Source organism: Rhododendron vialii, chromosome 1a (assembly GCF_030253575.1).
Source record: "Rhododendron vialii isolate Sample 1 chromosome 1a, ASM3025357v1".
NCBI lineage: Eukaryota > Viridiplantae > Streptophyta > Magnoliopsida > Ericales > Ericaceae > Rhododendron > Rhododendron vialii.
The window spans coordinates 18089841-18117499 of NC_080557.1; the positions used below are offsets into that span (position 1 = coordinate 18089841).

Genomic DNA, 27659 nt, shown 5'->3' on the forward strand with positions numbered 1-27659 from the left:
CCAATTCAATTCTGGCCATGAATAAGTTCTTTACGGAGGGAATGAATCGTGACCATCTAAAAATGAAACTTTTTCCGGGGAAGAGTTTAACTCTTTTCCGGAAAAGTTTTATTAACATCCGGACCGTTTCATTAACATCTGGACCGTCCAAAATACTTTTAAACGGTTGTGATGCACCGCCATAAAACTTATTTACAGTACCCTCCGTAAAGAAGTGTAAAGAAGTTTTTCTCTTTTGGTACATAATTCTCCTCTCTCACCATGACAGATGGTCCTGTGATGGATTGGATTGTATGCGGATTCTCCAATAATTATTGCAATATAGAATTTGTGGGTTTCAAATTTTATGTGCTGGATTATATTGTCAAACTTCCCTTTGGAAGGGGTAGGAAAAAGAAAAAGTTGAACTGCAAATAAAAAAGATAAACAATTAAAACCAATTTCCAGTCTATTTTTATTTTTGAAAATACTCCAATTTCCATCAATAAAAACTAGCAATAGCCCGTACCGTGCACGGGATCAAGACAGATCCCATGTTCAACTTGGGTTGATAACATGAACTCTTTTTCTGGTGGTTACTTTCCTTTGGTGACTACTTTGTACATAATATATATATAGTTGGTGGGACTGAGAATTTTAGCTGAATTGAAGACTCTATTTGATGAAGGATCAATTAGCTAAGATACATTTTTTGAGTAAAGCAAAGAAAATAAAACAAAATGAGTTAGGGATCATTGGACACTAGTACACTACTCATACGTACCTTGCAATCAACGATTTTTGTCTAAGCACCTTATACATAAATTTGAAATAAAATGTGAATTGAATATGCTGTGATAAAGATTTGTTAATTTAAAATTGATTTTATGATCAACAATTTTTAAAATTTTCCGTGAGGTAGATTATATTCGTGATAAATCTCAATTAGATCTTTATGTACATAAATTTGCGTAGATATATTCAATCGCCAATTGTAAAAATGTACATGGAACTATTAGTTAAAAAAACATCAAACACTATAAAAGACACTTGACAATGCTTGAGTTTTCAGAGCATCACACAAGTTGTTGAAAAATAGATCAGTGAAGGTATAGAACATATAAACTGTTGGAATAATTTTCCTATAAATAGATAGACCAAGAGAGCCATTTCTTATGGTAAGCAAGCAAATACAAATTATGAAGAGAAAAAAAAAAAAAAACTTTTCGAACTTTTAAGAAGATAAATAATCATGATCAGTAATAGTTTTTTTTTTACCATTCGTTAAACCTAATCTACTCTATCCTAAGAGATTTGGGAAGGGAGATGAGTGCTTACGGGAATCACCCATGTGCATGGGGGTACAAGAGAGGCATCAACTGCACTCCACTACACTTGCTCAAGAGTAATTGTTAATTATGTTTTGAAATGCCAACTTCTTATCGCGTATGATGCATGATCTTACACGACGTGCTACTTTTTCAATTAAGTTAACTTGTTTTTTCGTTCAAAAGAGCATCATGATTATTTCAACATGCAAGTGATTGTCCTTTTCAACTTACCCACTCATTGTTAGGATAACGAAAAACTATGAGATTACCTTGAGATTTTTTGTTTCCAATTAGAAAGGAGCATGTGCCAAAGAGGAGGAACAACACAAATTCATTCCATTCGACAATGGAATGGTTTTTTTTGAACTTACCCACTCATTGAACTTATGCATATGATATATCTTATCCATTCGACAATGGATAAAGTTCTCAATGGTTTTTTTTGCTTTGGAAGTTGTATCTCTTAGTCTTAGTTATGCTTGATGTATTTATTTATTGTGTAATCTTGTTGTTTTGTATTTCTAAACTTTGGACTGAAATGACTCTCTATTGATCTATGAAGTTCGTTTTTGATGCCAAAATAATAATAATAATAATAATAATAATACTTCCATTAAATGCACCTTGGGAGTTGAGATCATTGCACTTTAGCTTTTTATTTTTTTTTTGAAAAGCAAAGAAGGAATTTATTAAGCTTCGCAAAATTAAAGAATACAAAGACTGAAGGAAAATCTAAAAGAATGGACATAAAAGAATTTGAGGAAGTGGAAGTCTCATTAAGCACTTTTTCTATCCTTAAGCAGTCAGATGTTGCTTGATAATCAGTCAAATTTTGCTCTCCTATGCAATATAAAGTCCATAATTATTGCTCTCCTATTTAAATTTTTGTTTGCTACTAAAAGAAATAAAAATCAATATGCATAAGTTCATTAGCGAGCAAGTACGGAGTAAAAAGAAAAGTGAGATAGAAAATTAGACAAAAATAAGAAGTAAGAAAAAGAAAGATTGCATCAAATTAAAGAAACTAAAATGGCAAAGAGATTAAAGAAAGAATTATTAATACCTCTCAACACAACAACGCCATAATCGCTTCTCTTTCCGATGTAGAACAGTTTTTATTAGAGGATAAAAGAACAGTTTGGAGTAGATAAATCTCATTTGAAAAAAATCCCATATCTAATTATAGTTTTCAACTTTATCCAATAGCTCATCGGCATCTCTATAACTTCGCACATTAGTATTAGGCTTTGTTCCGGTAAGACTCTTAAAAAATAAGTATTTATTTGTAATTTTTGAACTTAAAAATGATGTTTTTATAAAAATAATTTTTTGATTTTTTTAATAAGGACAAAACATGCAAAAAGTGGTATTTCCTCCGTTTATTTTTAAATGTCCACTACGATTCTACGTGTCATTTTTAATTGTATATATCTATTAATGTATATTGCTAAAAATATACAATACGGATATTGTTTGATACATTTCAATTATTTCTATAAAATAATAATTTTAAAAACATCAATTATAATATACGTCAAGAGATACTACCTCCGTCCCAATTTATGCTATGTTTGGATTGAGATTTGAATTTTTTTTTGAAAAATAGTAAGGGTAATAAGTGAAGAGAGATAGAGAGAGAAATGTTGGAAGTAAGAAGAATCCAGGGAGAATCTAAAGGAAATTTTTAAAAAAATACTTTTTAAGTTGTAAAGAGAACAAAACATTAATTGTCACTTTTGGGAGTTTGTGTCACTTTTCAATTGATTATATCTTGTAATTTATAATATTTTAGATGATTTTGAAAACATTGTATTATAGAACAAATCGAGATCCATCAAACAAGATCCATATTGGATATAAAATTCATTACCAATTTAAAGATATAACTAATTTTTTTTTATCCATTTAAAATAAAATTGGGACAAGTAGATTGTGACAAAGAGAGTATAAATTATTAAAAATGACAAGCAGAATCGTAATGGATACTTGAAAAGGAGCACATGGAATAAAATATAAGCGGAACGGGGTATACTGATAGAAGTGGGAATTGTGTCGTATCATGTTTATATCGTGTCAAAATTCTCTCAATCTTAATCCCATATATTTAGCTTTTTGTATTATTGTAATTTGTGTTGTGTCATATTTGTATTTCGTGTTCGAAATAACTGACCCTAACCCCCTAAGTTCGTATCGTTCTTAAATTCCCACCGTCTAGCATGCAACAATAGGGGTTGCTTCCCAGAGCCGTTGCTCGCATTCTTATTAAGCGGGTTTCTCTGTCCTCGACCTGTCAGTCATACAAAGGAGGCGGAACTACAGTGGACCCTGTCAAAAGCACGAATCTAATACAGGATCGGAGATTCAGGGATTCACCACCCGATCAGCCCGGAGCCTGCTCGACCCTGATCGGGTGTTTTGACTTTCTCTTCTCTTCTCATTTCTTTCTTTTGTTCAAATTTTGATACTCCTTCTACGGAGAGTATTTAGTAGTCACCGAGAGAGAGATGTCGAATTTGTACGGAGATTTCAATCAGAAGATCGATTACGTGTTCAAGATCGTACTGATTGGAGACTCGGCAGTCGGGAAATCGCAGCTCCTGTCGCGTTTCGCCAGGAACGACTTCAGCCTGGATTCCAGGGCCACGATTGGGGTGGAGTTCCAGACCAAGACGCTCGTCATCGACCACAAGACGGTCAAGGCTCAGATTTGGGACACTGCTGGACAAGAAAGGTACTCCTTTTCTTTTGCTGTTGACTACGTGTTTGTTTAGCTACTAGTCTCTTTTATGTTGAGGAAATTGGCAGTTCCATGTTTTTTAGTAAAGTAATTGATGAGTTTTTTTCACTTGATTCTGGTTATGTTTATGTTTTGGCTGATTGCTAATGCGATCTATATACTTTGGAAGACTCAATCAGATGAGCAGGAACCGAAAAATGTGGAAATCTAATTAGAAAACAATATTTTGGTGGTTTGGCCCGCACAAGCAAGAAATATTAAAAAAGAAAAAGAAAAAGAAAAAGAAAATCACACCATACAGTGCAAGATCTAATTGGTTCAACAGTGTGTCACGGCCATGGCAAAGAGGAAGGACAATACCCTACATGAAATAAGAATTCCAAGGCTCAACTTTCACCTGCTTCTACCGTTCTATGTTCCAGATACCGTACCCCAAATACAAATTCTATGTCACAAAATCTCCGGACCAATGGCCCGGTCCCGATGGAAGAAGAGTCATTGATGGAATCAACAAGACCTCCGGACCAATGGCCCGGTCCCGATGGAAGAAGAGTCATTGATGGAATCAACAAGTGGTTGACGGTACTTCGGCAATGGCGGAGATCCTAATTAGGGGTAGCATCGGTCATTCAAGGGTCATCTCATGGATTAACAAGTTACATGAATTGTGATTTAGAGAAAATTATCGTGGTACATCATTGCATGGAGTTATGGTTAAGTTCAACGTATGTGTGGGTTCTGATGAACGTGGCTCGCTTCCTCTGGAATTGTTGTTCGTTTGGATCTAACCTCGTTCCCTTAACCTAACCTGCACCACGAAGCACGACTAAAGATCACACCGGAGGAGCCCCGGAATGGCCCTCCGGCGTGAGGATGAGAATAGTGCAGAGAGAGGAAAGCAAAGGACCAGGGTTTCGAGGGTAGGAGACGATCTACCTTTTAGGGCGACTATCCCTTGGTATTTATAGAGGATTCTTGGCTTGCTCTCCAAGTTCGTCTATGCGTCTGATACGCGTCGACTGACGTCACCCGTGACGTAGCGGATAAGGCGGTTAGTGTGAGCTGTCATTGGAGACATGGCCGAGCCCAGTTGCCTAGCTCCGGGCCGAGCCGAGCTTCATGGGAGCATCGTGGGAGACATGGCCGAGCCCAGTTGCCTAGCTTCGAGCCGAGCCGAGCATCGTGGGAGACATGGCTGAGCCCAGTTGCCTAGCTCCGGGCCGAGCCTGAGCTTCGAGGGAGCATTGTGGGAGATATGGCCAAGGCCCAGTTGCCTAGCTCCGGGTCAAGCCGAGATGGATCGTGGAGGGTAGCATCGTGGCCTTCCATCGAACGTAGCGACTCTGGCCGAACCAGAATATTCGGACCACTACAGTATGTATTTACAACTAGTTTCATTCACATAGCTCATTCAATGTAGAAGAATTTTCAAAACCCCCCCTCCATCTACCACCAAAAATCAAGGACCTCCCTTTCATCTACCAATTGAATCAAGGAACCTCCTCCATCTTTTTTCAATTTGCAATATCCCACATTTTAACAGTTCTGTTAGCAAAATTACAACAACAACATAACATAACCCATCTAGTCCCCAATCATTGGGGGTATGGGCGGGGGATGATTGGAGACAAACCAAACCTTTGGCAATATATGCACAAAGTGGTTGCTCTCAAAATACCACTGAAACAGTGGCCCCCCTAACCTCCAAGAACCGAGGAGCTACAGAGATGTTTTGTTGTAGAACCATGCCCCCAAATCAAAACCAAATGGCATCAGAGAGGGCAGGCCTAGAGACCCAAATCAATTTATGTGCACATTACCATGCTTACTTCATTGATAGTCCAGAGCATCGGTATGCACAAACTGTTAACAAAATTAACTGGAAACAAATATTTCACATTTTAACTCCCTTTATTCTTATTTGGGTAAAGAAAATATATCTATTCTCCTATATCTACATATCACAGTCTTCTTCCTCCACGTCTCTCCCCTCCCCCACGTCTTCTTCCTCTTCCCCGACATCAGCTGAACAAAGAAAATCTAGCCCAAAAGGGCTGCACAAGCAGGGGTGGACCTAGAAATTCATGGCACTGGGGTCAAGTTTTATATGTAAGTACTTGCAATATCAATTTCTATGTCGATTTTATCTTTTTAAGTTATTTATTTGTGAAGTATGTTAAGGGTCTCATTTGAAAAAATTAACTCCAGGCTCTCCAAAAACACATAGTTGATCTTGTGTAAAACTTGGAGAAACCCAATTTACTCTCTGCAACTTTCTCTATCTATCTCTATCCACTCATTATTACTCATTATATCAAAAATATTTTTGAAAGATGAAAACCAAACAAAGGCGCAAAATTTACTTTGACTTTTAGTTTTGCCACGGGCTAATTTTGGTTTAGAGCCATGAATTATTTTTATCAATAATGAAAATGGTGTTGCTGCTGCTTTTTTTTTTGAAGTTATGGTGTTGCTTTGCTGTCATAAAATCAGAGATATAGAGAGGGAACGGGGTGGGGGAGGGCAGGTTTGTACTTGTAAGACTTAAAAGTCCAATCATTCACAAGCTTTTCCAGAAAAAGAGAGACTGACTGGGCTGGATGTGAGGATTTGGTGAGGGCAAGGATTGAATTATTGTTTAAGTACTTGGGGCAAATTTACTAAAATGTCCCAAAAATGTATAGCCATCGTGGGGTAGTTTCCAAGGCAGTGGGGTCACAAGACCACCCTTGCCATTATGTGCGTCCGCCACTGTGCACAAGTTTCTCGGAATATTAGGACTAGCTCAAAAGCAATGGCTACCATTAAACAAAATCTAAGCTAAAGATTAAAGCTAGGTGCTGCCATCAACCCCAGCCTCCGTGTCATAGCATAGGTTTCTGCTATTTTTTCCTGAGAAAATTTTGGGCGCTTTCTCGGAAAATCCAGATTTTGCGACCAAACATACATAGTAGTCGATCTGTGTGTATTGTGATTATTGGAAAAAATCTACGATCTACACTCGAGTCCTTGTCGAGCAAGCAAAGGCTAGCTGAGTTTTGTTTACTTCTAATTGTCGGTAGCTGGAGAGAGCTGGGTAGGAAGTTTATGTAGTGATGAGTTGATTTGATTTTGAAGGAATTTTCAAAGAAGTGAAATCATGGTGGAATTCGAGAGTTTGGTTTCGGAGAAGCGAGCGTGTCTTCGTCTGGTGAACAATTGATGATATTGCCAACGCCACCATTTCAGGAGGACTTTGGATTTTAGGGTTAATGGGGTAATGTTGACCTTTTATGTTTTTCGTTAATCAGATCTGTTAAAATGTGGGACATTGCAAATTGAAAAATGATGGAGGAGGGTCCTTGATTCATCTGGTAGATTGGGGGGGGGGGGGGTCCTTGATTTTTGGTGGTAGATGGAGGGATTTTTTTGAAAATTCCCCTTCAATGTATACATTTATAACTAGGTTCATTCACAAGTCTTGTTCAGGGTATGTGTCTATTATTAGATTCACTGAACCATATTTAGGTTCATTCTGCTTAGTCTTTTAGTGATTCAAATAGCCTTTTTCATGGCTTGTAGATATTGAGGTAATATTTCATTTCAAGAAAATAGAGTTGATTATTGAATTTATGTAGTAAGGTTGCGGTCATCGTGATTGGGTTTGCGGTCCTTGCAGAAATTGCCTAACCCTTGCAAGGGTGAAGCTCCTCTTTCTGTTTCTTCTCCTTCTCCTTCTTTCCTTTATTCTTCTTTACTTACATAACCCAAGTTCTATTTTTGTGTCCTACGTAAAACCACCATGATTCCTATTGTAGATGGCGATACCTCAAGTGTTCTAAAATTGTCCTACATCAGTTAATCTTACATCCTTACAATGGTGACGAATAACGAACTAAGTTTCTAGGTTATAAAGCCATTTGCAAAGACCTTCAAGCTACTCAAGAAGGTGTTGTAGGTTCGAAAAGTGATGTCGCAATGTTGAAGTGTGATGTGGCAACTGGTAGAATACAAAAGAGAGAAGACAAAAATAGTTTTATATTCCTAATCAATATGCGATATCCAATACAGGCCTAAGAGCATTCACAATGTAATAATCAAAACTAAAAAGTTGTTAAAGTTAGCAGTATTTGCTCAAAAAAGTGCTCATATTGTAATAACCAAACTTAGCAACCTCTTAGCAACTCATCAAATTTTGGCCTTTGAATAATCAAAACTAGCAATCTTTTTGCCAATAATCAAATCTAATGGTTCCCCACATTTTCTCAATCAAATACATTCATCATTACATAAAACCATTCTCTCTCTCTCTCTCTCTCTCTCAACAATGTTTCCATAAAATTATTTTCAAAAACTGTTTTTTTTTTTCAGAAACTTAAAAAAAAAACAGTATTTACAAAAAACTTTTTTTTAAAAGTGTTTTTACGCAAAAACTATTTTAAAAAAAAAAACAGTTTCTGAGAGTTTTTCAAAAAAAAAATGTTTTTTTAAAACTGTTTTCTTTTTGAAAAAAACTATTTTCAAATTTTTTTTTCACTAAACTATTTTCTTAAAAAACTGTTATTTTTTTCAAAAAGAGTATTCAAATTATTGTCAAAAATTTTAGTTTTTAGAATTTTTTTTAGTTTAAAAAGGTGATGTGGCAAGTTTTGGTTATCCAATTTTGATTATTACATTGTGGACCTCTACATTGCTAACCTTAGCAATGTCTTAAATGGATAATCAAAAGATGATGTTGTAACTTTTGGTTATCCAATTTTGATTATTACATTGCGGATGCTCTAACCTGTAGTGTTAGAAAAGCTACACCAATAAATGCTAGGTACAATAAAGTCTAAACTACCCTTAGGGAAAAAGGTAAATGACACTAACACCAAAAATACTCCTACGCTAACACCTCTAGGGATGGCAACAGTGCGGTTCTGTTCAGTTCGGTTATTGGCAAACCAAGACCAAAACCGTAATGCATACCTAAAACCCAAACCATAACCAAAAACCCCATTTTATCTGAACCACAACCAAACCCACGGTTACCCGTTCGGTTTGGTTTTTCACCAAAACCGGTGGTCAACATTTTTAATAGAGTTTAAAGACACTAAAGATCCAACTATAAAATATCCAAAAAAGCCAACAAACTAATAACACTAAATATCTATTATCCAACAACAAAATAACTTAAAATTTAATATATCTATCAAATTCCAGCTTCCAATTCTCAATCTTCAAAGAAGAGAGGGAGGGAGAGTATCAGAGAGAGAGAGAGAGAGAGAGAGAAAAGGAGAGAGGCGCAAGACTTTTACAAACTCTAATAGAGTACTTCTAATGTTATAGTTATGTATGTCTATATAGGCATATTTGTGTAATTATCTTGCGGTTCGGTTACGGTTATGTTTCAGTTCAATTTTCGGTGTGGTTATCACATGAAACCAAAATCGGAACCAAACCAGCCAGTTTTTGAATTCAAAAACCACATCCACGGTTAAAAACTGCACCGATCGATTCGGTACGGTTTAGGTAACCAATGGTACGAAAGAAATTGTCATCCCTAAACACCTCCCTCAAACACAGGATGCAAGTGCAGAAAAGTATCGAGAGTTTGGCTAGAAGAAAATGAAAGCAAGAAGCAGTGCGAGTCTTAGGGTGTGTTCCACTAACTAAAATACGTACTTATTTTTTGAATTAATGGTGATGTATTGTGAGAGAATGACCTGTCTCATAAAGCGGAAAATAAGTACTAAAAAAATAAGAACCTTTGCGGAACGGGGCCTTAGTGAATAAACATCCACTGCAAGCGAAGATGACAGAAACAATGAATCCAGGGCCAGCCCTAACATCTTGGAGGCCTAATGCAAATTTAAAAGATGGGGCCTACGGTTTTTTTATTAAAAAAATCAATATAAGTGGCTAAATATAGGGTAAAAAGATTAAACATGATACTTTAGCTTCATAATTTAACTAAAATAAAGTTTTAATATACTTTATACACTGCATTTTCTCTTACTAATTATATCATTAACTTTAATTGTAAGAATACTATTTCTAACAATAACAAAACTATTTATTTTAGAGTGTGTTCCACTTACTAAAATAAGTATTATGAGAGAATGATCTGTCTTGAGTAAGACGTACAACCACTACAACAACAACAACAACAGAATCCATATAGTCCCCATGTATGATTAATTTATAGTATAAGAGGTGTAAGAGTTGTATATTGTCTACACCTATTCAAGAGAAAAATAAGAAAAAAAAAATTTACTTTACCAAAAGGGTGCCATCCTGAGGAGTTGAACCAGGGACTCCTGGTATTTAAGGAATCTCATAGACAACAGACCATTGATGCGAGAACTGGACTTGAGCTAAAAAGCGGAACAACTAATATATATGTATACTATATCAATCTCTTATATGGAAAATGGGGCCCTTGTTTTTGCTTAAATTTCGGAGGCCTAAAGCAGCCAACCTGAACGAATCACTAGTGTCGGATTGAAGATGGTAGCGAACAAAATGAAAATCAATCTCAATATGTTTCGTGCGCTTATGAAAATACCAAATTGTGGGCAATCTGAATAAAGAGGCGTGGAAGGGAGAAGAGTGATCATATATTTGCAGAAAGCCATCGGAGCCAACCCCTGCAGAGCCTGAGAAAAGAGGGGTTGGCATGTGATTCAAAAGATATCCTGCAGTGATCATAGCTTCTCTCTTGAATATAGAAGGAACTGAGGAAGAAAAAAGGAGCCACCTCATAGTATGAAGATGGCTGTGTTTACTATTAGTGCGACCCCAGCGGAGCCTGAGAAAAGAGGGGTTGGCATGTGATTCAAAAGATATGCTGCAGTGATCATAGCTTCTCCTCTGAATATAGAAGGAACTGAGGAAGAAAGAAGGAGCCACCTCATATTATGAAGATGGCTGTGTTTACTATTAGTGCAACACTTTTGTGCAGGAGCTTCTAAACAAAAGGATTGGTGGATAGGTCCATGTAGGCCTGTCAATGGATTTGGAGTGAATCTGATCCGACTTAATCCAAATCCAGTAAGTAACATACGATCCGATAATCCGTTTAATTTGAATCCGAAAATCTGAAAATTAAAAAATTAACTGATGGGATTCGGATACAACTGGTCTGATCCTATAACGATAAAGAAACTACTCTTGGTGAATTAGGTTTGGAGAATTTTGTATTTCTAATTTTTTTAAGGTATATGCTTAATTTTTTTAACATATAAAATTTAATTGTTTGGAATCGGATTTTTGGATCGGATATCTCACTTTTCGGATTGGATAACGTCACGGATTTGGACAAGTAGGATTCGGATCGGATTTGAATTATTGCAGATTTGGATCGGATCGGATTCTGTCGGGTCCGGATCGAATGCGATCCATTGACAGGCCTAGTTCCATGAGTGAAAGGTGCTTCACTTTGCTATGTACAACCTGTCTTAACCACTTTGTTCTGTCCTGTCTTCTACCATTGCCATTATCTTCTGCAAGTTATCAGTTTGAGGTGAAACTTATTAAGTGAAATAGGATTCATGTTACCAATCATGAAGGAAGAAACAGTTAAAATTGTGTTGCTGGTGTCAATTTCTCATATAGTTAGTTTGATAAGGTAGCATCTTTGGTTGAGTGGATCATGAATCCTGATATCTAGGCACGGGCACACATACACACACCAGGGCCGGCCCTAAGCATTTTGGGGCCAGGAAGACTACATGCAAGGGGTCCTATAGATATTATTGTCAGACTAAAAGAAGTCGCTGAATACAAAAGGCAATATGTTTTTATTTGTTTTGGTTAAATTGAGCTTGTACGAAAATATAAAAGAAATTTTAAAAATAAAAAGTTGGAAAATGAATGAAATGCCTGTAATATTGAGGGTGCAATTGCACATAGATTACATGCACTAGTGCAGTGGTAAGAACAATAGATTGGCCTACATTGTCTTATTTCGAGACTCAATAACTTTGATTTAGGGAGAATATTTTTGTAATAATTTTAACTTCTAAAAAGGAACGAGCAAGTAACCCCAAGGGGTTGGCCTAGCGGTCAAGGCCGGGGACTTGGGGGTTTTCTCCCTCCTAAGATCTCAAGTTCGAAACTTCTCACGTGCTATCAACTCCTTTGAGGCCAGTCCATACAGAAATTTGCTTTGAATTCAATTGGGACCATGACAAGTGGCCGGCGGGATTGGTCCCCTCCCCCAAGATTAGTTGAGGTGTGCATAAGCTGGCCCGGACGTTTGAGTTATAAAAAAGGAAAAAAGGGAACGAGGAAGCATGCAAATCAAACTCGGGACCTTTTGTATGAAAGATGGACGTTTTAGCGTGTATACCACATCAAATTCGTGAAGAAAACTGAACTAGTTTATGTATATTACGTTTTTTGATTGGGGGTCCCATTTTTGGCCAAAAAATTGGGAGTCATGGGCTGCCTTGTTGGCCTGCTCCTAGGGCCAGGCCTGACACACACCAACTCCCTACAAAGATAGAAATGTAGATGCGTAAGTTGTTGATCTCTATTATTGTTAAGCCTTGGCCTTTGTGTCAGAACGGTTTGGGTAGTGTGCGTTGATCTCTATTATTGTTAAGCCTTGGCCTTTGTGTCAGATCAGTTTGGGTAGTGTGCTTGAAAATCTGGACTGAAATCACCTGTGGGTTTATCTAGGAATTGTCGACTTAGTAGCATTAATCCCTTATTTTTCGATCAGCTTTCAAGCATCCATTACTTCGAAAAGTCGCATAAGGTGTTTTTTTCCCCTATCACATCATATATTGAGTCGTGACCTTTCAAAAAAAAAAATCATATATTGAGTCATGGGTTGCTATCTTTCTTAAGGTTTTTTCCCTACTTTTCTTGCAGCTCTGTGTGTTCAAATTTACGTATGCATAAAATGATTCTTCAATTGAATTTGGCAAGTCATAGGCGTAAATTTACCTATTAGAGTTGCAGTGAAGTTTGAAAGTCTGATTTCCAATAACAGATTCAAGTGTGCCAAGAAAATTGTTATGATGTAAGTTCCGAGATATAGAAATACTAATTAACAGTACATTTTCAGATACCGGGCAGTAACAACCGCGTACTACAGAGGTGCAGTGGGGGCAATGCTAGTTTATGACATAACCAAGCGCCAGACCTTTGATCATGTGGCAAAGTGGTTAGAGGAATTGCGGGCCCATGCAGATAATAACATTGTAATAATGCTTGTAGGCAATAAGTCCGACCTAGGGACGCTCCGCGATGTTCCCACTGAAGACGCCAAAGACTTTGCCCAGAGAGAGAACCTTTTCTTCATGGAAACATCAGCCCTTGAAGCGACTAATGTGGAAATAGCATTCCAAACAGTTCTAACAGAGATCTACCGAATCGTCAGTAAAAAATCCCTTGTTGCCAATGAGGAAGCTGAATCTGCTGGGAGTTCTGCACTTCTTAAGGGAACCAAGATTGTTGTCCCTGGACAGGAGCCAGTTTCAGGAGGGAGCAAGTTCAGTTGTTGTTCGTATTCCTAGGCCTTCTAACCTTGTACACTGGAGTATGCTGTTTGTAACTTAAGGTAATCCGTTCTTATTTTTCTTGGTTCCTCTTTTCTTTTGTCCATTGATTTTGGTTGCGTTTAGATCATGGATCCGATGAGGGAATTATGGCTGGTAAAAGAAAATGTGAAGGAAAATGTAAGAAAATCGTCATTAATTCTTTGAGTTCCTTTTCTAATTTTTTTTTCCCTGCATAGATCCTTAAATATTCCCCGTTTGTGTTGATCACGATACCAACAGAAAGTCAAGTGATGCAAAAAGTATACCAATAAATGTAGTTTCTTATCTTTTCCTCAATCTTTTCCCCTTCTCTTTTGCCCTTTTCTTTAGGTTGTATTCTTTCCCATGGATTTGGGGATGAATTTATGTATTCATAGGAACAGATAATGCCAAAATTTCAGTGCATAAAAGCCTTGTACCTTGCACATGATACGAGTCTTCTATGTGCTAAAAACTTTTGACATTAAAAAAACTGTTTTGGCATTAGCAGCACCCCCATATATATATATATATATATATATATATATATATATACACACACACACACATACACACACACACACACACACATATATGAATTCATATTCTTAATTATCTTCTTATCTTTTTCTTTAGTTTTTAACCTTCCCCTCCATTGATCGTGCTATTGGAATCAATGACCCAGACACCACCTTAGGCTATTTTTGGATCATGGATTTGCTTCATCATCTTCTTGTCTTTTCATTGACTTTATCGTTTCCCTCACTGTACTTCCAAAATCTCTGGATCAAACGCACCCTTAGTGCTCTCTTTATGCTTGACATGGTTATGATGTTTCTTCTTTCAGGAGATTATGGGAGGACACCAATTGGTATATCAGATGGTCATGTCTCCTCTTGTAGAAACTGCTAATTGGTTGATGGTGTAGATTATCGACAGACCAGACCAATGAGTTTCACGATGTTGCATGGGAAAATTACTGTTGAGGCTGTAGATTATTTGACAGTGATCGTAATTTAGCCTCAGTAAATTGCTGAAACAAGGAAATTTGTTTTTAATGTTTTGTATTTCACAAATTCAAACCACAAAATATTTGGATGTTGATTGGCTGAGAGACAGCAGCAGCCTCGAGGGATTTTTATTTTTGTATTTTGAAGATTTTGGTATTATATGAGATGCATAAAGAACAATACTATAAGATACGCTGCTCCAGATGATCCTGGCTAGTTTTGTTTGCTGATATGACTCCAACTTTCATATCAGGTATATGTTTTCTGCAGTCACTTGTCAAAACATCGGTTGGTAAGAGTTTCTATCTCCTTATTCAGCAATTGCTTAGTGGAAGTAGTAAGTGGAATTACTAAGCCCTTCCGTGTTTTAAAAAAAAAAAAAGAGTTTCTGTCTGGGTATTTTTCTTCTACAACAAAATGATGTGGTCGTCGATCAATATTTTCCTCGGGTTCAATAAAGATCTTGTTAGGATTTGTCTGGCTTTGTGGTTGACGTTTCTCAACGTTGCAGGCTCTGAACATGATTTGCAAATGTTGAAACAGCTCTTAACCATGCTTTTAACTGTGTTCCATTAATGTAGCAACACAGTACTTGGGCAAATGTGGAATCCCAGACTAGTGGTCGAGTTGCAATGCGGAGATTCGATTCTGACTACCTAAATCAATTACTGACAATTCCTTTCCGCCATTTGAGAAGTTATTGATATTTGGCTCTCTCTCTCTCTCTCTCTCTCTCTCTCTCTCTCAATGCCCACACCATAGAAGCTTCAGAATTGCATAAGGAGCAAGTACAAGTTCAAAATGCAGTTCAAAAAGGATCCGGCTTCTCTGTAATTGACCATAGAGAAGGGTGTGCGGTTGAATCTGAACCGTTCATCTTGATAATCAATGGTTCAGATTTGCTGAAACTTTTACCGGTAAAAGTATATTTTTGTCGGTAAGAATATGAAAACAAATCTAGACCATTAAAAATACCATCCGACTGTTGCGATCACTCAAACCACACCTAGTTCAAAACTGGACCGTAGAGAAGCCAAATTCTTCAAAAAAGAGTGCAAGTAAAAAATAAAGGGCAATTTATGACTTTTAGAACCAGGGCATTTTTTGACATTTATAACCAGAAAGAACAGTGGAAAAAAAAAACTGTTTCTCTCTCAAAAATGGCAAAGGGCCCCAAAATTAACTGATTTGAAACCTTTTCTCTCTCTCGATAGTTACCTATAAACAGGTTTTGGACAGGTGCGGGATTGAAAGGGATTAAAAGTCTATGCGACAATGCCTTTAGATTCTACTTAATAGGAGTATGACAATTGCCAAATATAACAGTTTGGAACTTCTTTTTTTGACGGGACAAATTCTATTCTACTACTAAAAAGTACTACTACCATATAGAACATAGTGTTAAATTTTTTTCATAGCTGCATACAATCTTAGGGGATGATAAGGAGTTTTCCAAAAAAAAAAAAAAAAAAAAAATCTTGAAGTTGTATTAGAGTTATTTAAAAAACGTTCGACGAGCCAACTTACAGAATTTTGGTACTTTTCAAGAAAAAACCTAATATGATTCAATAAACAATTTCAAACAGTAGGGCAAAATCCGGCCTTGCTTTCAACCTAAGTTATTTCTTTGCTAGTTATCAGTTCAAAACAGAAGGCAATAATTACGTGTTTTATTCAAGAAAGTTGGTTAAACAAAGATGCCTAGGACGAACGGGAACAAATGACTCTTTCAAGCTATTGATCACCTTCCCCACCGGTGTAATAAATGGGAATGAAAACTCAATCCCTCAAGTTTATTTTGTGACTTTTTGTCAGTTGTTATTTTCAGTGTCAAAAAATATAATACACAAAAAAAAATGTGGCATTAATAAATGACGATATCAGGTGACGTGAGCATAAAAATTACTACAAAAGTAAATCCACAAATTCACTAACAAGTTCAAATCCACAGAAAATATCATAAATAAACACGCACAACGGCCCAATTAACAGGCCAGCTGATTCTTATTTCCTTGCACAATAACAATGGTCACTGTTATTCCCATGGGCGTCAGATCGTAAACCAATAACAATACATGCTTTCTCAGATGATCACTTATCAAAGTTCTCCATTGCTCCCTTTGAGATTAATTACAGAAAGCTCTTGTTCTACAAATTCTCCTGCGCGAATGGGTGGATAGTTTCTGGTGATTGGAGATTCAGCAAAGTGGCCCAAAGGCTTCAGTACAGCATCAGATGCTATGTGTGCAAACAACTAAACAGAAAAGAAGAAAGATGAAGTCAGAAAACAAGCATAGCATTTGAAGATGAGAAGTTGCAGTATTAAAAAAGGTAACACGGGATAATATTATTGGCTTCACTCACTGTTGACGATACTCTCCAGAGACTGCGATTTTGCTGTGATGCTCGGTTAATTGCGTCAAGTGTCCTATTAGTCACTACAACTTCATGCATACCTGCTATGCAATCGCCTGCTGTCAACCATTCTATCTGCACTTGAAAAAAAACCGAGGGAAAATATAAATTTACACATTCCAGATGCACGCATCATAGCCAGCCCACAATAACATTGAGGAGCAGTTAAATTATTAGACGTTTGTGAGGATTGGATTTGTAATTCCTTGGCATCAGTTTTCTGGGTTCTGTCATCGCAGAGGTTAGCGGCGGAGCAGGCTGGTGGCTTCGTCATCTGGTGGTTGCGTTTTGTGCGATCTGGTTGGTTTCTTGGTCGTGGTACTTGGCTGGTTTTTGGTCGGCGGTGTGGAGTTTCGGGTGACTGTTGATTAGGGTTAGGATTAGGCTTGGGCTTTTGGGTTTGGGCCTTTTCTCGTACTTTGTATGGGCTTGTCTGTTTTGGGCTTTTATTTTTATATATGGGCATTTTTATTTTGCCATTTCAAAAAAAAACTATATTGTAGAGAGTTGAAGAAAATTGTAGAACCAGAAATACTGTTTGATTTCATACTACCTCACATATACGCTTGGCAGACAAGAAAACGTGACAGTGCAATTTAGAATGAACCATTTTCATGGAAAAAATTCCAGGGCGTCTTGCTTATAAATTCAACCTTGAGAGTTTCCATGCAATGCTTTTACGATCAACTTCAAAACCAACACATCAATTTCTCAACTAGCTCATTATAAAGCAAATAAAGACAGGTACTGATTTATGATCCAACCTGCTTTCCTGTCTGAATGAGAAGACATCCTATAGGAACTTTCACTTCCATCTTTTGCCCATTTCTGAGCCAAATGTTTAGACCCGGATATCTACTTCTGCCATGAATTGTTAGAAAGTTAAGGTCATAATGATATCCTGCAAACACGGTGCCCTCCTTGCCATAATGCTGAAGGTCACTCCCAGTAGGAGCAAGAAGATGTGGTCCCTGATTTCAAGAGAAATGGCACATGTTAAACGGTGCCAATACGAAGGGGGAAAAAAAAGTCCTTTTGAAACATGTTAGAATAATAAAAATATTGTGATTGATTATAGTTGATTAGGATCAAGGATTTGATTACCTTTCCATAGTATAGGATTTGATTTTGTTTCTATAGTTTAGCATTCCACTCTTGTATAAATACAAGATCCTATGTACATGTTATTTATTGAATTCAATATTATCTGTTCTCTCATATTTAACAAAACAAAATAATTACTAACAAAGAACATGAGAGAGCACAAAGTATACATGAGAAGAACAGCTGTAAAAGTAAAACACAAATATTGATAATGTATTCACCACACAGGTTGAAAAAAAAATAAAACATTTTCCATGACCAATAAGTTTAGACTTAAGAGGTTTCTATTACTCAGGAGTCATTGCCGCAAATCAGTTACAGTGCCAATACCAAATCACATACAAGGACCAACAGCTGAGAGCAACAAGCATACACGCTTTGTTGTCCATATCCTTTGTAGGGGGGCAGGAGGATTGGGTTAGAATGGACAGATGCCTTAACCTTAACATTACAAAGCTCAATCAGGAACTTAACAACCACACACAATAATCAAATGTATAATAAAAAATTATCCTTACATAATGAAACTGGAACTAGTGATTTACGTGCAACGAGAATAGGGAAATTAACCTTGAACGAAGTAGACATAAGGTCACCAATGGAACACTCTGTTCAGTTTATCTTTGAGTTGTTAAGTATCAAACAAAACATAAATCAAATGAAACTTTAGTGCACTATGAGAAGATAATGGTAAGCATATCCAGCAGGAATTAATATTTGCAAATTGGTCAACAAGCATGGGTTTGCATGTCCCTAGCGAAGGAAGCACCAATTTAAACGACTAACAAAAAATAACACATTATAGATATCGAATCTTGGAATCGGAAAAACTGAATTCTTCAATACAGTCTGATTAGACTCCTCACAAAAATAGGGAAATGACTTGGCTACGAACCCAATGCAGAGGTGTTAAGACAAGGAAAAACATTCACCTGCTTCATGAGAGAAGTGAATGCATCCTTAGGCAGCCCAAACCCGATTGCTGCCATTTGTGCAACAGCCTGGCCAACCAAATAAAATAACAAAAAAATAATAATATTGCAGAAGATATGCATAAAGAGCAGTAAGCAAAAAGTGAAAAACCTCACTGATGATTCACCTCTATAGCGGATATCATTTTGTAACCCCATGAGTCCATGGTTTCTTTCCATTCAGGAAATCCCTCAGGTATGACTGGCTCCGCATTGAGTTCCTACATACAGGAAGCATGGATGTAGTGATAGTAGTAAAAACTATGCAACTTTGAGAGCAAACCAAGGATGTCATACCTGAAAGCGGGTATTTGATGGCCGAGGACCAACTCTCCACATGTACCGCCACTTTGGATCTGGTCCTGAGGGAGTGGACGGTTGGGATTCTTTGGGCATTGCTCTTAACTTCTCTTGCATTTCCTCATCAACCAGGCTACGGGGAACTTCAACCCCTTCAGGTGTCACTCCAACCTGTTATTTTCATTTACACAGAACTATTTTTAAAGAATAACTCCTTCCCAAACAACAAATGCAACCTTACAACATAAGCACCACCAAAAGACATAAAATTGTCCCCACCTTTCATTTATAAATTGCCCTTGTCCTTCTTTCTCATGGCAACTGTAATAGTATACACTATACAGTATTCCAAGAACACGGAAATTGGAAATGGACGGAATAAGAAGATTTTTTCAAAAAAAAAAAAAACATCAATCACCTTAATTCTCGTGCAAGTAAAGCTATCACATTACTGGGAACATTTGAAAAAATATCTGGTTCAGGAGATGGATCAGGACATGTCTTCTTTTTTCTTTTTCTTTCCTTCTGAGTCAAACAACTCAACAATGGGGTGTGATCAAGTTTGAAAGCAAAGGGGGGTGCCACATGGCTGACAAGGCAGTGAGTATGTGGACACATCACAGCTCAAACTTCTTCCAATTTGATGTAATAGAAGCTAAAATTACAAATGCTATGTATTAATAATAGCACATGATCTTGCAAGAGTTGCACCAAATCATCAGGTTCCACTAGACACCACGAATTCTGTTTTCTACCAATGAAGTCAGCTTTGGTTAAAGATAAAAGGTTTTCTGGTCATGGTGGGTTTTACCTATCTACGTGCATTGGGTGCATATGCGCACGCGCGCACACGCACGAATTTACATCCCTTGAAAAATCGGTGCAGAGCACAAGAAGATCATCTTTTCAAAATAAAAAGCAGCTCAAAATGTTTAAATACGTATTGTCATTTGCCCTCTGCGATCTCACTCAACACACACACACACACACACACATACTTAAATCCCTTAAATAAAGAACACAAATGGCAAAATTGGTGCAGAATGCCAAGAAGACCGCCTTTTCAAAATAAATAGCAGCCCAAAATGTCTAAGTTTGTATGGTCAAATGTCCTTTCCTATCTGATTCAATTCTTAGACTTGAACCCATTGAACAAAACCGTTTTAATAAAAAAAATTCATCGTTCCCATTCGGCATTTCAGTTTAACGATTATAGCTGCTAAGAAATTTTCAATAAGTGCTATTAAGGATACAAACTTTTCAGCGAATCACAAGCAATACAAACTTTTCAGCGATCAATGAAAAAATGTTCCACCATGGACGAGGTACAATAGTGCACTTTGTGGAACTGCAGCTCAGAAGGTGCCACCAATATTTCATCTCCATGATTGGAACCATTCATTTTATAGGAGGTCGCGAGACACTACATATGCAATGATCTAAACCGTTCAATTCAAACTTTTTTCCTGAACAAACTACTCAGTGAAAATAAACAATTAAGAACACAGCGATATCTTGGTGGAACCTACCAAGGCCATTACATCCCGATAGTGCATCACCACACTACGAGGACCCCTTGAGCCTTCCACCATTAGGGCAACTTTGGGAGGCGAATTACTACAACATGGCGGGGTGTAATCCTTGTAGGTTTACAATTATCTTACACAATGCAAGGTAGGTACAATAGTGCACTTTGTGGAACTGCAGCTCAGAAGGTGCCACCAATATTTCATCTCCATGATTGGAACCATTCATTTTATAGGAGGTCGCGAGACACTGCACATGCAATGATCTAAATCGTTCAATTCAAACTTTTTTCCTGAATAAACTACTCAGTGAAAATAAACAATTAAGAACACAGCGATATCTTGGTGGAACCTAACAAGGCGCATTACATCCAGGTAGTGCATCACCGCACTACGAGGACCCCTTGAGCCTTCCACCATTAGGGCAACTTTGGGGGGCGAATTACTACAACATGGCGGGGTGTAATCCTTGTAGGTTTACAATTATCTTACACAATGCAAGGTAGGTAAGGGTTTGTCAGCATGTAAGGCGATCCCCCCAAACGGCCCCCTTGATCCATCATTGGCACCATTAAAATTGTGACGGTCAATATTAATCCAATATCAACAAAACAAAACTCTTGACGCAACTTTGCTCCAAGCAAAACCAAAAAAAAAAAAAAAGAAGGAAAAAGATCCACTGCAAAATAAAAGCAAAACGGAGAACACTTTGTGAAAGGACAATGTAAGCTATCAACTCCTGATTTCAAGTATGATGATTTAATTAGCCCCTTGGATATTGTGGGGAAAAAAAGAAAGCAACCTCAAATTTGCAATGACAGGACGAACCGATCTACAAAAACAATAAAGAACAGAATCACACAACAAACAGATATAATATCTACGTGGTTACACAGTGTGCCAGTGGCAATCCACTGTGCACAGGATTACAATACTTAACTTTCCCTCAACCTCTTTGATTTGGTAAATGCTGCTCGAAAATATAAGACATCTTCATTTTCTCGAAGCCATGGCCTTGGCCCCAACCTCCACAAAAGGCCCCAACACTGAGCTCCTTTTGATTGAGGGATTTCATAAGAAAAAAGAAAAAAAAAAGATTATGGTTTCGAGCCAAATCACTCACTTGGATTGACTATTTGGGTAAGAAACGAAGAGAAAAGTACAAAATGAAGTTTTTTTTATTGGTCCCCTTTCATATCTCACCCTTTCTCACCATCCAAATGGGCTGAACTCCGATAATAAAATACACCACACTTCATGAAAAATTAGATCTTAAATTCGTCAACATTAAGGGCCTCTCTAAGACCACTTCTGGCTTTTATTAATTTTTATATATCTTTGATCAGGGCTTTAATTAAGTTCAATTTCACAAATTCCCCCAAAACGGCAAAACCAGAAAACATACGCAGGTACATACTTATAAATTAAAGACACATGCAAATCTCTGATAAAATGAGATTATATCGGGTGAAAAGGGAAGTTAGAAAGTAGACCTGGTAATGCAGGTGGGGACGCTCCTGACGGCGCTTGAAGTCTTGAGGGCGCTCGAAGTAATTCTCCATCATGTCGATGAATCGATCGTTGTCGTCTGCGGAGCATCTGGGATCCTTCACAAGCAGAGCTCCTGTCTCTCTTAGGGTTCGACTCACCTCACAGCACAGCGTCTTCAGCTCCGGATCCAACTCCAACTCCTCCTCTTCCTCATCCCTGCAATTGCCGCTGGATTTAGAGGAGACTTCCAAATACGGAGCCAGATCTATCACCGGCAGCTCCATCGGATAGGATTTCTCAGATTTTGAGAGAGAGAGAGGGGGGGGGGGGGGGGGGGGGGGGGGGGGGGGGGGGTGGAGAGAGAGAGAGAGAGAGAGGAAAATTTTGTTTGATTTCAGGAAAAAAAGGAGTTTTCTCCTTTTTTTTGGTGGGGGTTGGGGATGGCGGGAGAATTTGGTAAAGAGTGAGACAGCAGTGCACGTTAGCGGTGGTGGGCTGTTGAGATTCGCAATTGGGCCCTCTTTCTTTCTTCTCGGTATATCCATTCCCCCCAAATAATGCGTGGAGTCTCAACCACTAGTTGCTTTTTTTGGACACTTTCGGGATAAATTTTTTTTGTTTTTAGTATTTTCGTTTTTATAATAACTTTTTTTCCCTTTTCCATCATCGTTTTTGTTTCTTTGAACAAGTTTCACTGAGGTGAAGCTCCGCTAAGCACTTTTTGAACTTCTTGTTTTGTCTTTATTTAAATATTTTTTGCGTTTGTTAGTTTTGCATCTCACTATTTTAGTTTTCCAATTCATCTCATCCAGTGGCGAAGGGAGCATGGGACGAGCGGGGCATGCGCCCCCGCTCAATTTCTTTTAAAATTTAAGATTTTAAAATATATATTTTATTTTTTATATTGTATTTCATAAATTTACTTTTAATCTTTCTAAGACATGTCGAATATCATTTCATTCTCAATTTTTTGTTTCACATATTTGAACATGATCATTACACTGACGAAATGAGATGTCAAATGTGAAAAATAGCCGCCACTTAGCATTTGGAACTCTCTAATGCATAATGTCCAAAATTCAAAAATGTCTAACCCATGACCTATTTGTTTTATACTTTAGAAATTAATAAGAATGGGAGTAATGTTGCTAAATATTGTGTAGTGAAATGCGCGCTCTCAGACTTGATCCGCTGAGACAATTCAAGCAATTCGATTGTTTTTAAAATCTATGTAATTTACTATATTAATAGATATGTTAGGTTTTTCAATTCTTAGCACAAATGTTTTAACGTTGCTTAGTACAAATTTTTTTGGTTGAAATGTGTTTAAAAAGTGCCCTCACTTACATACATTTCTAGCTACACAACTAATATCATCAAGACGAATTGGAAAAGTAAAAACTAATGACTTTTATCAAAATATTTTTTTAAATGTCAAAGATAAAGCCCATATTTTGGTAAAAGTCATATTTTTTTACTTCTCCGATACGTCTTGACGAGACAAATCGGAAAATAAAAAAAATGAAAGCACAAAATACACAAAAAAAAAAATTAATTAAAGACAAAAAAAAAAAAAAAAGAGTCCCAAAAAAAAAAAAAATAGCGGAACTCAACCTGAGAGATTTGCTTTATAAACGGACACATTCTCCTTTGACCTGTGAGAAATGATCTTTTCCCTCTCTGAAATTTGAGTAACTACCAAGCTTAAGAAGGTATAACGTGCATAGGTTAGACCAACGTTCTTTGTTAGATTTGACTAAACTAGGCTAAGGTAATTGTTTTCCCGGTTAAGGGTGCCAAATATATGAACATCGGGCTTGATGCTACAAAGAAAGGGCTAGATTTGAAATTTTGTTTCTTAACCTTTCTTTCATGTTTGTGTAACCCTAGTCAGTTGTTTAAAGACCAAAGGAGCCTCTGTTAGTTGTGATTCACTCTCTCCTTTTCAGCCAACGGTTTCTCTCTGTCTCATCCGCTCCGTTTATGGGGAACCAATTTTGGCATTGATTCAATTTTAGTTTTATTCACTTGCGCACACACTCTCGCAATGATCGTAGACTGTTCTCTGCTTTAGTTGTAGTGTATTCAAAAGGAGGTGCTGTATGATCTCTTTGATAGTTCGATGTACAGACTTCAACTTTGGTTTTGATTCTAGATATTAATTGTTTCAGGTATTATTTCGTGATGTGTAGTCGACATATTAGATTCCCTTTGCAAGTTGCTACAAGATCTCAAGGGAAGGAAGGGGATACACGCCCAAACATGCAAGTTGCTATAAGATTGTAGTCTCAAACTCTATTTTATAAGTAGTCTCTTTTTTCCGAAGTTCAATAACTAAGTTGGACGAATTTTGTGAAGCTTATTTGAAACGCAAGTTTGTGAGGTCTTGGAGTTGGATCAATGTGGCCTTTCATTCATGTTTGCTTCGTGCCTTTAGGCACGGGCACAGGCCTACGCTAATGAATGAAATCTACCAGAAAGCTGTTGACTTACACATTCATATTTTTTTCGTTAGTTGCTTCAATTATATTTGGTTCATAAAAAGTTTATCAAATGCACTTACTGAGTTTCACTGTCGTGAACTTTTCTATTTTTAAAAAATTCAGTTCTAAATCTTGATTATATGAGACCAATTTGAGGCTGCTTTCAAAAAATGTGAACATGAGGAGGTGAGATCAATGACGAAGGGAAGAGGTGAGTTCATTGACTAGGGGTCTATAGGAGCGATGATTGTCAAGATTTATTTTACGTTATGCCTCGCCGTGCCTTCAAGCACGGGCTCATTCGCTAGTTGTTTATAAGGAATGTCATATCATGAAGGGGAATTTAATTAGCCATTCTTTTTACCTTACTTATTTAGGTGTTCATCCTAATGGGTTTAAATACTTATCTTTCCATCCTCAAATTCAATTAAATCCTAAACTACCCTTTCTTTCTCCTAATTTTTCAAATCTTTCATTTTTTTTATCTTTTCTAATTATCTCAATTCTTTCTCCTCTTTCAAACATTTCTCTCACCTAATGTTTTGAATTTTTTTTCCTCTCTCTCTCAATCTTCTCTCTCATATTTTTATTCCCCTAAAATCTAAAAAGAAAACACAACTCTTACAAAAACAATTTGTTAGTCGGAAAACATGGCAAAACACGATCAATTCACAAAACATGGCAAAACCTGATCGAGGTGGATGAACAAAATAAGATCAATTAAAAAACATGACAAAATCGAAAAATATGGCAAGTTTCGAGAAGTGTAGGTTTTGATCGAGGTAGATGAACAAAACATGATCAAATAAAGAAAATGACAAAAATAAAAAAACATGACAAGTTTTGAGAAATATAGGTTTCAATCGAGGTAGATGAACAAAACATCATCAATTCACAAACATGACAAAAATCGAAAAACATACACCGAAATAAAAAATCATAACAAAATTTGAAATAATCGAAATACATACACCGAAATCATGACAAAAAATAGTGGCTTATCAACCGGTCTTTGAAATAGTGGGCGTGATGCAGCAACTAATTCAGTACATGGGCGGTGAATTGGATGTGATCTCAAGAGGGCGAGTTCTCACAATCAACGGGTTGAAATACGTCGATGGTAAATGTTTGCCTGCGACTACGGAACCATCGCTTATTTTGAAAAACAAAATCATGCCATCCGTCACTTCTAGAGCAATTAATCGCTCGAGCGACGTGGGTCGTGCGCCATCCATGGTTCCTCGAAGAACCAGGAGCATCGGCGACCGAGGTGACGGCGGAGTACAGGAGGTTGGGGGAGAGTGAGAGAGAGATATGCTGAATGGGAGAAGGATGGATTAGTTGGACAATTTGACTTTGTCCGGGTACCAGTTGAGAGATATACCACACCTGGCTTATACTTATCAGAAGGGCGCAATCCTAGGAGATGCCGAGAGCCGTCGCCAGTGGGTCTTCTCCATAATCGGGATAATCGGGAGAGATATTAGGGGATTTGAAACTTAGTGGCCTATAGTTAAGGATTAAAATAAAAATATTCTATACATAATATATATAATAATATAAGAATAGGGGTATAATGGGACAACAATGTATTTTAAGGATGAGAACATAAGTATTTAAAATCTCTAGGATGGACACCTAAATAAGTCTAGTAGGTAGGATGCCTATTTAATTTCTTCTATCATGAAAACTTGGTATTATCCGTCCTTACATTAATTAACTCCGTCTTCGTATGACATTGTGAACTGATTTTACACCTACGTCGATCGGGACGTACCTTTATTTTATATGTTGCATGTATTGGAAATTTTTAAATTCGTCATCTTTCATTAATATCGTTCATAAAGGAAATTTTATTATTTTTTTGCCAATATGATAAAAATAAGATGATGCTAAATGTTCTGATTAAAATACAACAAACAAACTTTACAAGAGTCAAAACATACGTTTGGTTTTCATGGTTTTGCTGATAACTTCCACAAAAGAAAACTTAAGTCACCTAATCTTAGCGGTACTATTACTCTGATGAATTTTATTTTACGTCACATTAGGGATCGATTATCATATAAGAAGATCACGGTTCCGATTCTGGAGCCCTCCGTAGCACAGGGACATTTCCCTAGAGCTTCTTGCGATCTTCTACTTGATACATCAAATATTCTAGTGAATGAACCCGAAATAGGAAAATTGTGACAGGAAGGGGAAAAAATGTAAGAAGAAGAAGAATAATACTGATGTTTTATAATTATAGAAAACTGTGTTTTCCAACAGAATATTCATGCACTTAATTGTTGGCACTACAAATTGAATTAAGGTTATTGAATTAGCCAAAAGAAAGACACAAATTTCAGTGATAGATCGAACTTCGATCAATAGTACAACCTGCTTTTATTTTTGGAAGTTGGGGTAAACTGTAAAGTGATTGGCTTATTCATGGAGGAGCCGTTAATAAGCCATTTGCAGAGCTGAACGACCTTAGCCGCCTGTTTTGGCTTTGGACGGTCCGGATTTAAATAAAAAAATTTCGGGAAAGAGTCTAGCTAACTCGTCCCCAGAAAAGTTTCATTTAAATCCGGACAGTCCAAAACTGAAATACACGGCCGCAATGCACCTCCGTAAATAATAGGAAAATGATATTAGCACTCCAAAAATTGATGCAAGCACCCCAAAATCAAAAGAAAATGACTTTGGAATTACACTGATTTTGGAGTGCCTGCATCAATTTTTAGAGTGCGAATATCATTTCCCAAATACTATTCACAAAAAACAGACGTAATAAAGTTTTTATCAACTGTGAATTTGTCGAAGGAAAGACTTGAAT

At 37.1% G+C, this 27659-nt stretch overlaps 2 protein-coding genes, 1 long non-coding RNA gene and 1 other non-coding gene across 4 annotated transcripts; 1 reads left to right on the forward strand and 3 right to left on the reverse strand.

The window, feature by feature from the left end:
• The first annotated feature begins 3519 nt into the window (after nucleotides 1-3519).
• LOC131318005 (ras-related protein RGP1-like) lies at nucleotides 3520-14736 on the forward strand. Its single transcript, XM_058347773.1, has 3 exons — nucleotides 3520-4041; nucleotides 13085-13579; nucleotides 14386-14736. Exons 1-2 carry the CDS (start codon nucleotides 3815-3817, stop codon nucleotides 13533-13535), a joined length of 678 nt encoding a protein of 225 aa, XP_058203756.1. The 5' UTR covers nucleotides 3520-3814; the 3' UTR covers nucleotides 13536-13579; nucleotides 14386-14736.
• LOC131318009 (uncharacterized) lies at nucleotides 4048-4769 on the reverse strand. The gene is made up of 2 exons (XR_009197472.1): nucleotides 4565-4769; nucleotides 4048-4506 (listed from the first exon to the last, which is right to left on the reverse strand). It is a non-coding gene; the product is annotated as an uncharacterized LOC131318009 (long non-coding RNA).
• LOC131309353 (small nucleolar RNA snoR100) lies at nucleotides 5776-5883 on the reverse strand. Its single transcript, XR_009194973.1, has one exon. It is a non-coding gene; the product is annotated as a small nucleolar RNA snoR100 (small nucleolar RNA).
• A 1692-nt stretch (nucleotides 14737-16428) lies between the features above and the next one.
• Nucleotides 16429-22820, reverse strand: LOC131318016 (uncharacterized). The gene is made up of 7 exons (XM_058347795.1): nucleotides 22358-22820; nucleotides 19336-19509; nucleotides 19167-19259; nucleotides 19000-19068; nucleotides 17728-17934; nucleotides 16913-17038; nucleotides 16429-16802 (listed from the first exon to the last, which is right to left on the reverse strand). Exons 1-7 carry the CDS (start codon nucleotides 22637-22639, stop codon nucleotides 16647-16649), a joined length of 1107 nt encoding a protein of 368 aa, XP_058203778.1. The 5' UTR covers nucleotides 22640-22820; the 3' UTR covers nucleotides 16429-16646.
• Between the last annotated feature and the right edge of the window lie 4839 nt (nucleotides 22821-27659).